This window comes from Molothrus aeneus, chromosome 2, assembly GCF_037042795.1.
Source record: "Molothrus aeneus isolate 106 chromosome 2, BPBGC_Maene_1.0, whole genome shotgun sequence".
NCBI lineage: Eukaryota > Metazoa > Chordata > Aves > Passeriformes > Icteridae > Molothrus > Molothrus aeneus.
In genome coordinates this window covers 15,732,196-15,740,891 of record NC_089647.1, presented here as the reverse complement: position 1 = coordinate 15,740,891, position 8,696 = coordinate 15,732,196, and the positions used below count along the sequence as shown (strand labels likewise).

The following is an 8,696-nucleotide window of genomic DNA, read 5'->3' as shown; positions in this document are numbered from 1 at the left end:
AGAAGGATGAGGGGAGAGGGTCCCCCTGCACCAACCACAGCACCCTGTCCCCAGCCATCCACTGCAGATGTCCACTTCCAGTGGGACAGGATGCCAGAGATTCCCTTGGCTCCTTTTCCCAGGTGAGCACTGGGAGCAGTGGTGTGGCATGGTGAGCCCTGTGGTGCCAGGTACCTGTCTCCTCACAGGTGCTGAGCATGGTGACATCCATCCTTGTGCTCTCCTATCCCTCCGGCTATGGCATCCCTGGGAAGGGCCTCATCCTGGATAAGGAACTTGGTCCCACATTCCTGGCTTTGCTTTGCCAGTCTAGGTACATGCCACTGCTCTGTCATCATGTACACAGTTATTCACGGGAGCTGGAAGAGGGTTCCTCGGTGCTCCCAAGTGGAAAGAAATAAATCCTGAGTCGGCAGCATTTTCAGAGCTGGATGGGAGCCAGAGCCTGAGCTTTTCCGAAAATAACACATCCCAGTCAGCACTGCCAATGGCAGCATGCCCACCTGCTCCTGGCCACGGCACCGTGGGGATGCCACGGCAAGGCCCAGCACTGGCACAAAGGATGGATAATGCATGGGCACAGGGCACGGGCTCACAGCTGAGTGTCACATCAGGGTGACACACAGCCTGGAGAGAGGCTCTGGGTCTCTGTCCTGCACTCGTGTCCCCTCCTACCCCGACTGCAATCATGGAATCGTTTGGGTTGGAAAAGCTCGCTGAGACCATTGAGTCCAACCACTCCCCCTGTACTGGCAAGGGCACTACTAACGTATGTCCTCACATGTGTCACATCTGTCTTTTTAAACCCCTCCGGAGATGGGGACTCCACCAGTGCCAGGGCTGGACAATCAGTGAAGGAATTTTCCCAAAATCCAACCTAAACCTTCCCTGGCACACAGTGCAGGTGTCTCTGCAAGTGCCACAACTCCCTGCACGCGTGTCCTCCAGCAGCTCTCGGTATCCCGCCAGTCCGGGCTGCTCCCCTCTCCCACAGCCTGCCCTTCCTCCCAGCGCTCCCCTTCCCGCCTGCTCTTCCCGGTTTCAGCTCCGACCTTCCCGTTTTTCCCCGGCTCCTCCCCGCTGCTTCTCCCGGTAACCCCGCCCCACACCGAGATCCCTCCCGGTACTCCCGTTCCCCCCGTTTTCCCTCAGGTCTCCCCCCGCGCCCGCCCCCGGCGCTTCCCGGCCCGGCCCCGCCCCGGGCCCGCCCCTGCCGGTCCCATCGCGCCCCGCGCCCCGCAATGCCGCCCTAGGGGCTGGCGGCACCGGCACCGGCGGGCTGCGGCGCTCCGGGGCCATGTCGGGTCACGACGGCGGCATGTCGAGTCGCGACAGCGTGCAGATCCCCGACGACCGGGACTTCGGGGCGTTCCGGGCGCAGTGCGAGTCGGAGCGCGGCTGGAACCTCACCTACAGCAAGGGCGGGGTGGGCGTCTGGGTGCAGCTGCTGGAGCCCGAGCGCGCCCTCCACAAGATCAAGGTGAGATCTCCCGCCCGGCACATCCTGGTGCACGGTGAGACATCCCCATCCACCCTAGGCACCCCCAATCCACGGTGAGACCCCCCCACCGGCCGGGCATCCCCCCGGGACCGGGGTACCCAGCAGCGAGGGGCGGGCGCGGGGACCCTGCGGGGACCTGAGGGCAGGAGGGACCCTGGGGCGATGCTGCACCCTGGGCTTGGGGGGAGGGAATGGGCACCCCACAGTGAACGGGGACTGAGTAGGAACTCGGGGGTTTAACCACCACGCAGGGGTGAGGGGGAATCCTAGGGAATAGTGGCGTCCCTCAGGTGATGCAGCGCCTTGGGGCGAGGGGGGACTAGGCCGAGCTGGGCCCCGATGGCAGCAGGGACGCCGGGACAGGTGGGGTTAACTGGCACAGCAGGACAAACGGGCAGTCTGGGGACGCCAGGACAAACACAACTCCAGCAGGGCCGAGCCAGGGACAAGTAGGCACCAGTGAGGGCTGTGCAGGGACACTGGGGGCTCAGCCAGGGAGAGACGGGAATCCCCAGGGTGTGTGGGGCCGTGGGGCCTGGGTGCTGCTTTCTCCCCACTTCACCCATTCGGAATGTCCCTGCCATGCTTGCTGCACACCGGGACTAGGCTTGGGGACTCCTTGGAGCCTGCAGCCTGCTATCACTGGGGTTGTCCCCCTCGGCCAGAGCTCCCTATGTCCCCACTGCATTTCCCCGTGGGTCCCTTCCTTCTTGGTGCCAGTGTGCTGGCACAGGCATGTGCACTTTTATCCTGGCCCTTCCCTCTGGCAAAGTAGGGACACCGGGAATCAAGAGACAACTTGAGACAGGAGCAGCGTACAGATGGGGTTACACTGGAGTCTCTGGCAGGTGTCCCTGTCCCTGGTGGCACCTCCATTAAGCTGTCCTGGTATAGCGGGTGGCATCATCCTTGCCGTGGTGTCGAGCCCGAGTGGTGGTGGTGATGGCGGTGGCAGCAGTGACGACACGGCCTGCTCACACTGCTCTGCAGCAGCTGGCAGTGGCCCTGCTGGGGAAACCTGTCCCTGGGCCACTGGCAGTGGCTGTGCCCGGCTCCTGCCATGGAACCACTGGGTTGCTTCCACTGTAGCACTCCCCATGGAGGCGTTTGGGCTGCTGTGACCCAGGAACGGGTCCCTGTTGTGCCCTGGTGGCACCAGTGAACCCTGGGAGGGGGGATGGTGGCCTCTGGGGTGTAGGGGGTAACTGGTGCCACCTGCACCCTGCCCCATCCCCACAGAGGTGGGGACCCGTGGTGGGTGGGATGCAGAGTGTCCATCACTGTGCCATCCAGGCATGATGGCACGGGCATGGCTCTGTGTGACAGTGCATCCTGACCCCCCCCCCCGCCCCCCCAAGCTCCTCGTGTCCCCCAGCCCTGCTGCTTGCTCTTGGGGGGCTGCATCCCAAAACATGCCCTGGATTGAGGTGGCGCCTGGGTGCGTCCCCTGCCTGTCCCACAATCCCAGTGTGCCACGTTGGCGTGGCAGGGACCCAGCCCACTCCAGGATGTCCTGGAACAGCTGCTCCCGCCACCGCCACCGCACCTGGAGCTGTCTTTTGCCTGCGGGGGTCCCTGAGCCAGGTCCTGCCTCTTTCCACACCCTCCTCGACAAATCCTGCTTGGAAAGGTCCTGCTGGGTGTTCATGTGTTGATTCCATGCGTGTGCCACTGGGTATTGGAGACCCTGTGGGGTAACAGTCCTTGTCCCCACCTCGTGGCCCCCAGCAGCACCCAGGCCCACCATCCCACCCAGGATGAAACGCTCCTGCTGGATTTTGAAGGGAGGGACACATGTGGCATTCACGGCAAGGTGCAGCCCAGGGGTTTGCCCTCCTGCTGGGGGTCTCTGCGTGGGTGCTGGGCATTCTCTGCAGCTTCCCAAGAGCTGTTTTCCCCCTGAATTCATCCTGGATTCCTCCTGGATTCCTTTCCTAATTAAGTGGAACCTGAAGGTCTCGCCCTGCTTTGAGGCTGCCGCCCCCTCCTCCCCGCCCCCCTCCATTAGGGATGCAGCTCCCGTCTAACCTGTTTTCTGGAGTCTGGGAACAAGCTGGTGCCATGGCTGATTTCTCAGTGGGACATTTGGTGGCCTTGGGACTGGCTACGGGTTGGGGGAACCCAGCCAGGACACCCCATCCTACCCGGTGGGGCAGTGAGTTGGTACCTGGGCATCTGAGATCTCCCAGGGATGATGGGTTTCCCTCTAAATGGGCTGTTCCCAAAGGATGGCCAGGAGCCATCCTGTAGGATGCAGCAGAGGGATCTGGGGTGTTGGTAAAGCTGCCAGTGAGGATGAGCTTGGGGACTCCCTTGGTGGCTGCAGGCAGGGGTGGTGGGTTTCCCTTTGGATCTGCTCCTGTCCCACAGTCTGGCACCCATTCTGTGTTCCCTCAGGCACAGCATAACCCCAGCCCTGGGGACTTCATCTCTTTCTCCTCCACCTCCTCTTCCTCCTCCTCCTCACCCAATTAGTCAATATTGACTCAGGGTTGGGGCATGTGTTTCCAGGCACTTCCCAGGTGGCACCATCCCCTCTCCTGCTGCGACCCCCCTGGCACCCCCCCAGGATGTGAGTCACCTGCAGGGCACGTCCTGCACTACTGGCCTGACTAGCCTTGCTGCTCTGGGAATAATGCACCTGAGCACCTGAGCATGGTGCTGGGCTGGCCTGGCTGCAGCGGGGAGCGGGGCTTCTTCAAGGAAGTTATCCAGGCAGGCTCTCCCCAAACCTGCCCTGCAGCAGTGGGTGTTCCCAGACAAGTTTTTGGGTGAATGGAGGAGCTGGAGATGTGCTCTGTGGAACAGGGATGGGTCTCTGAGATTGAGGATGAGCAGGGTGGGGTTGAGGGCAGACTCCATGGGGCAGGGATGGATCTGTGGGGTTGAGGATGAGCACTGTGGGGGTGAGACTGGTCTCTATGGGACAAGGATAGGATTGAGGATGGGTGCTGTGGGGGAACGGGCCCCATGGCTGTGTCCCACTAAGGGGCTATGTGAGGCTGTGCCCCATTGTGGGCGCTTCTGTGCCCCTTCCCAGGGCTGGGGGGGTCTCTAGTACCGTGTGCTGGGGTGACAGGGCCAGGCCTAAATCCTGAAGCACAGGGTCTGGGGGCCAGAGGAGCTGATGCCATCCCTGGGGATAAACAGGAGCCATCAGGGCATTCCCAGGGACAGGATGGTCTCCCTGCCCCACGCTTGGCTCCAGCACCCTTGACCTCAGCAGATGGCATCCCCTCCCTTCACCTTCTCCGTTGTCCTTGTCTCCTCGCCTTCCCTGGATCTGGCTGCCGTAGTTATGGAGCAGCTGCCCACTCTGCAGCCCCCAACCCCTTCTCTGTGATCCATGCTGCCCCAAGGCATCAGGCACAGGCTACTCTTGGCTCCCCTGTGCAGGGATGCCACTTTGGGGGGAGCACATCCACACTGATGGGGTGGCAGGTGGGAAGCAGGGTCTCATAGCACCCAGGATTCAGCTCCACACTGCCTTGAGGCCCTGTGTGCCTGTGCTACAGGGATGGCTGGGATCCAGGCTGGGATCCAGGTCTTCTTGGAGGAGGTTGCATTGATTTTTTTTAAAAAACAAATAAGAGGAGACACCTCCCCCCCCCCCCGCCACTTGCTAGGGCTTCCCACAGCTGCCTTCCCACTTCGGGGTCCCCATGGCCTCCTTCTCTCCCAGGGGTCCCCACAGCAACTCTCACACTTTGGGATCCCCACTGCCTCCCCACTGCTGTCCTCTTACACGTTCCCCACAGTCACCTTCCCACCTGGGGGTCCCAATGGCCATCCTCCCACCACGAGGTCCCTGCTGCCATCCTGTTGGGGGTCCCCACAGCCCCCTTCCCACCTGGGGGCCCCTGGTAGGTGTCTGATGCCCCCTGCCTTGCAGTGCAGGATGGAGTGCAGGGACGTGCCGGCGGAGACGCTCTACGACGTGCTCCATGACATCGAGTACCGCAAGAAGTGGGACACCAACGTCATCGAGACCTTTGACATCGGGAGGCTGACGGCCAACTCCGATGTGGGATACTACGCCTGTGAGGAGGGGCCTGGGGGATCTGGGTGCTCCTGGGGGAGGGCTGAATCCCTGGGCTGCTACCACTCCACCCTGGGCTTGGCATCTGGGGGATCCATGGTGTGTGGCGTTGAAGGGAGGAGCCTGTACACCAGTTGCAAGGGGATTTGGAGGGCAGAAGAGGACCCCATTCTTGAAGGTGGGTGTCTCACTCTGGAACATCCCACCCGGTGCTGTCCCTAGGGAGGTGTCCCAAGCCCCTGAAGAACCGGGACGTGGTCACGCTCCGCTCCTGGCTGCCCATGGGCTCTGACTACATCATCATGAACTACTCTGTCAAGCATCCTGTGAGTTTAGTGGGGCACTGGGGCTGCTGTGGTGCTGGGCTGGGGCTGGGGCTCACTCAGAGCTTGGGGAGATAGGTTGGAGAGTTGAGGGGGTTGTGACAACCCTGCTTGTGGCTGGTGCCTGCTGTACCCCACCTGCCCTGCCAGTGACTCGTGTTCCCTCCCTGTTGGCCCCCCACAGAAGTATCCCCCCCGCAAGGACATGGTGCGGGCTGTCTCCATTCAGACAGGCTACCTGATCGAGGGCACGGGAGCCAAGAGCTGCACCATCACCTACCTGGCACAGGTGGACCCCAAAGGTGAGAGAGGGACCCCCAGCTCTGTGCCCTGGGGCTCAGCACCCTCAAGTCCTCCCTCGTGTCAGTGTGTGCTTGGGGGGGGGGCAGTGGGGTCCTAGTGGAACTCAGGGGGGGCTTAGTGGGGGGCTCATTGGGAGTTCAGGGACTTAATCGGGGCTTTGGGCTCAGTGGGGTCTCAAGAGTAGCTTGGGGGGCTCAGGGTGGGCTGGGGGAAGGTGAATGGGCACTCACTTGGACTTAATGGGGGCTCAGTGGGAGCTCAGGTTGGGCTGGGGGCAGCTCAGTGTGGATTCCTTTGGGGCTCTGGCACTTCAGGGCAGGGTCAGTAGGGCTTCAGGAAGTCTCGGGTTGAGCTCAGTGGGACTCGGGGTGGGTTCAGGAGGACCTGTGGATATGCTCAAGGTGGGCTTGGAAGGGCTCATCAGCAGGAGCATCTTGGGATGGAGCATGGAGCAATGTCAGGAGAAAACATCTTGGGCCTGTTCTCTTGAAATCTTTCATTTTTGGGGGTTGAAGAGGGACCCAAAATGCTGAAATCACTGTTTTTGACCTCTGCAAGAGCAAAGAGCAGTGTGGATTGAACCCTTTTCCTTCCCTCTCTCTAGCCACATGTGCCCACTGAGAGTGCTCTGGGGGTCACACGTGTGGGGGTCCTGGTTGTTAGGCACCTGGGGGATGCTGGGGGTCCCACTCCCAGCTGCCCCTCCCTTCTCTCCAGGTTCCTTACCGAAGTGGGTGGTGAACAAATCCTCCCAGTTCCTGGCCCCCAAGGTGAGTCTGTGGCACAGGGGTGGGGCTGGTGTGGGGTGAGGGGTCTCTGTGCCCATCTCACTCTTCCTCCCAGGCGATGAAGAAGATGTACAAGGCATGCCTCAAGTACCCTGAGTGGAAGCAGAAGCATGACCCTCACTTCAAGCCCTGGCTGTTCCCGGAGCAGAGCCGGCTCCCAGCCCTGGCCCTCTCCGAGCTCTCCCTCCAGCATGCGGATTCCCTGGAAAACATTGACGAGAGCTCCCTGGCCGAGAGCAAGGAGGACCGTGGCGAGGGCAGCGACGAGGACAGCCTGACCTGATTCCCCTGGGAGCTCCTCTCCTCGTTCCCCTGGCTAGGACAGCCTGACATAACCCCCCGCCCCGGGGGCTCCTCTCCCTATCCCCCCACTTCCAACATGGTTTGTGTCTCTATCTCACACACCTGTACACATGCACCCCCACTTTGGGTTTCAGGGGGACCCCCCTCATTGTTGTACCCCTGTCTGGGGACAGCAGGGACATAGTGGGTCCCCCAGGGTGAGAAGTTGGGGGTTGTCTGGTTGCTGAGCCCTTGTGGGACACTAGAGTTGTCCCTATAGGTGGCAAACCCAAAGTGACCTTCAGCTTTTGGGGGGGGCAGAGGAAAAGGGGGGGCCCCGTGCCCGCTCCTCAGTCTTGGAGACCCTTACACTGCACTCCCCCTCTGCCCCCCATTCCTGCTCCCCATCTCTCTGTTATGGTCCAACAGAATTGCCTTCATCCCATGGGATCCCCACCCCCAGCAGACCAGCACCAGGGGGTGCTTGGGCATCTGCCTGCACCTCTGGGTGTGCAGAGGGGTTTGGGGAGCTTCTGGCACCTCCTGGCATGCTGGGTAGGAGGGCCTTTGGGGTTTTTTGGCATCTCCAAGCATGTAGAGGGGAAGCTTCTAGGCTCCTGGCACCTCCAGCATGTTGGAGGGGATGTTGGGGTCTTACCTTCAGGCATGTAGGAGGAGTTGAGGGGCTCATGGCACCTCCAGATGTGTTGTGGGCATTTTGGGGGCTCCTGGGATCTCCATTCATGTTGGGGGGTATTCTTATGGAGTCTCAGCATCTTCAGGTTTGTTTGGGGGAAGTTTTGGGGTAAGTTCACACCTCCAGGTGTGCCCAGTGTCTCTGGGGGCTCCCAGCATCTTCAGGCGCATTGAGAGGACTTGGTGGGACTCCTGGCACCTCCCGGTGTTCTGTGGGTCTCTGAAGGCTCCTGTCCTGTCCCCTGCCTTTCTAGGATGGGGACCCTTTCCAAGCTGGGTGCCTGGACCCTTCCTCCACTGGAATTTGAGGCCTTGACTGGGGGTTTGGAGCTGGTCTTTGGCCATGCTCCTGCCCCCTCCTTTTCTGGGGGTGCACAGGGACATGGGAGATTTTGTACCTTGTACCAGAGTTGATTATTTAGGAATAAAATAATTGAATCTGGCATGGGAGGGACTCGGCCTCTGTCCCACCTTGGTCCTTTGGTAGCCATCCCTGTTCCCATAGTGCACTCAGGCAGGGGGTCCCTGCTCATGGTGGTTGCTGAGGGGACCCTCACCTCCACGGGGGCTCTGGGTGATGGTGATGCCACCAGAGGGTGGCAGAGAAACCCCTAAAATGAATTTGCACTGGACACTGATTAGGCATGAGGCTACACACCCCTTGTAGTTTGTTTGCCCACAGCCCCAGCCAAGCCAGTACCACCAGTACATTTACCCCCAAAACCTCCTCTGGGAGAGGAGACGTGGGGGGCTGAACTTTGGGG

At 61.1% G+C, this 8,696-nt stretch overlaps 1 protein-coding gene across 1 annotated transcript; it reads left to right on the top strand.

Moving 5' to 3' along the window:
• Positions 1-1,210: 1,210 nt before the first annotated feature.
• Positions 1,211-8,375, top strand: STARD10 (StAR related lipid transfer domain containing 10). The gene is made up of 6 exons (XM_066571973.1): positions 1,211-1,480; positions 5,394-5,541; positions 5,763-5,866; positions 6,048-6,165; positions 6,884-6,936; positions 7,010-8,375. Exons 1-6 carry the CDS (start codon positions 1,298-1,300, stop codon positions 7,235-7,237), a joined length of 834 nt encoding a protein of 277 aa, XP_066428070.1. The 5' UTR covers positions 1,211-1,297; the 3' UTR covers positions 7,238-8,375.
• The last annotated feature ends 321 nt before the right edge of the window (positions 8,376-8,696 follow it).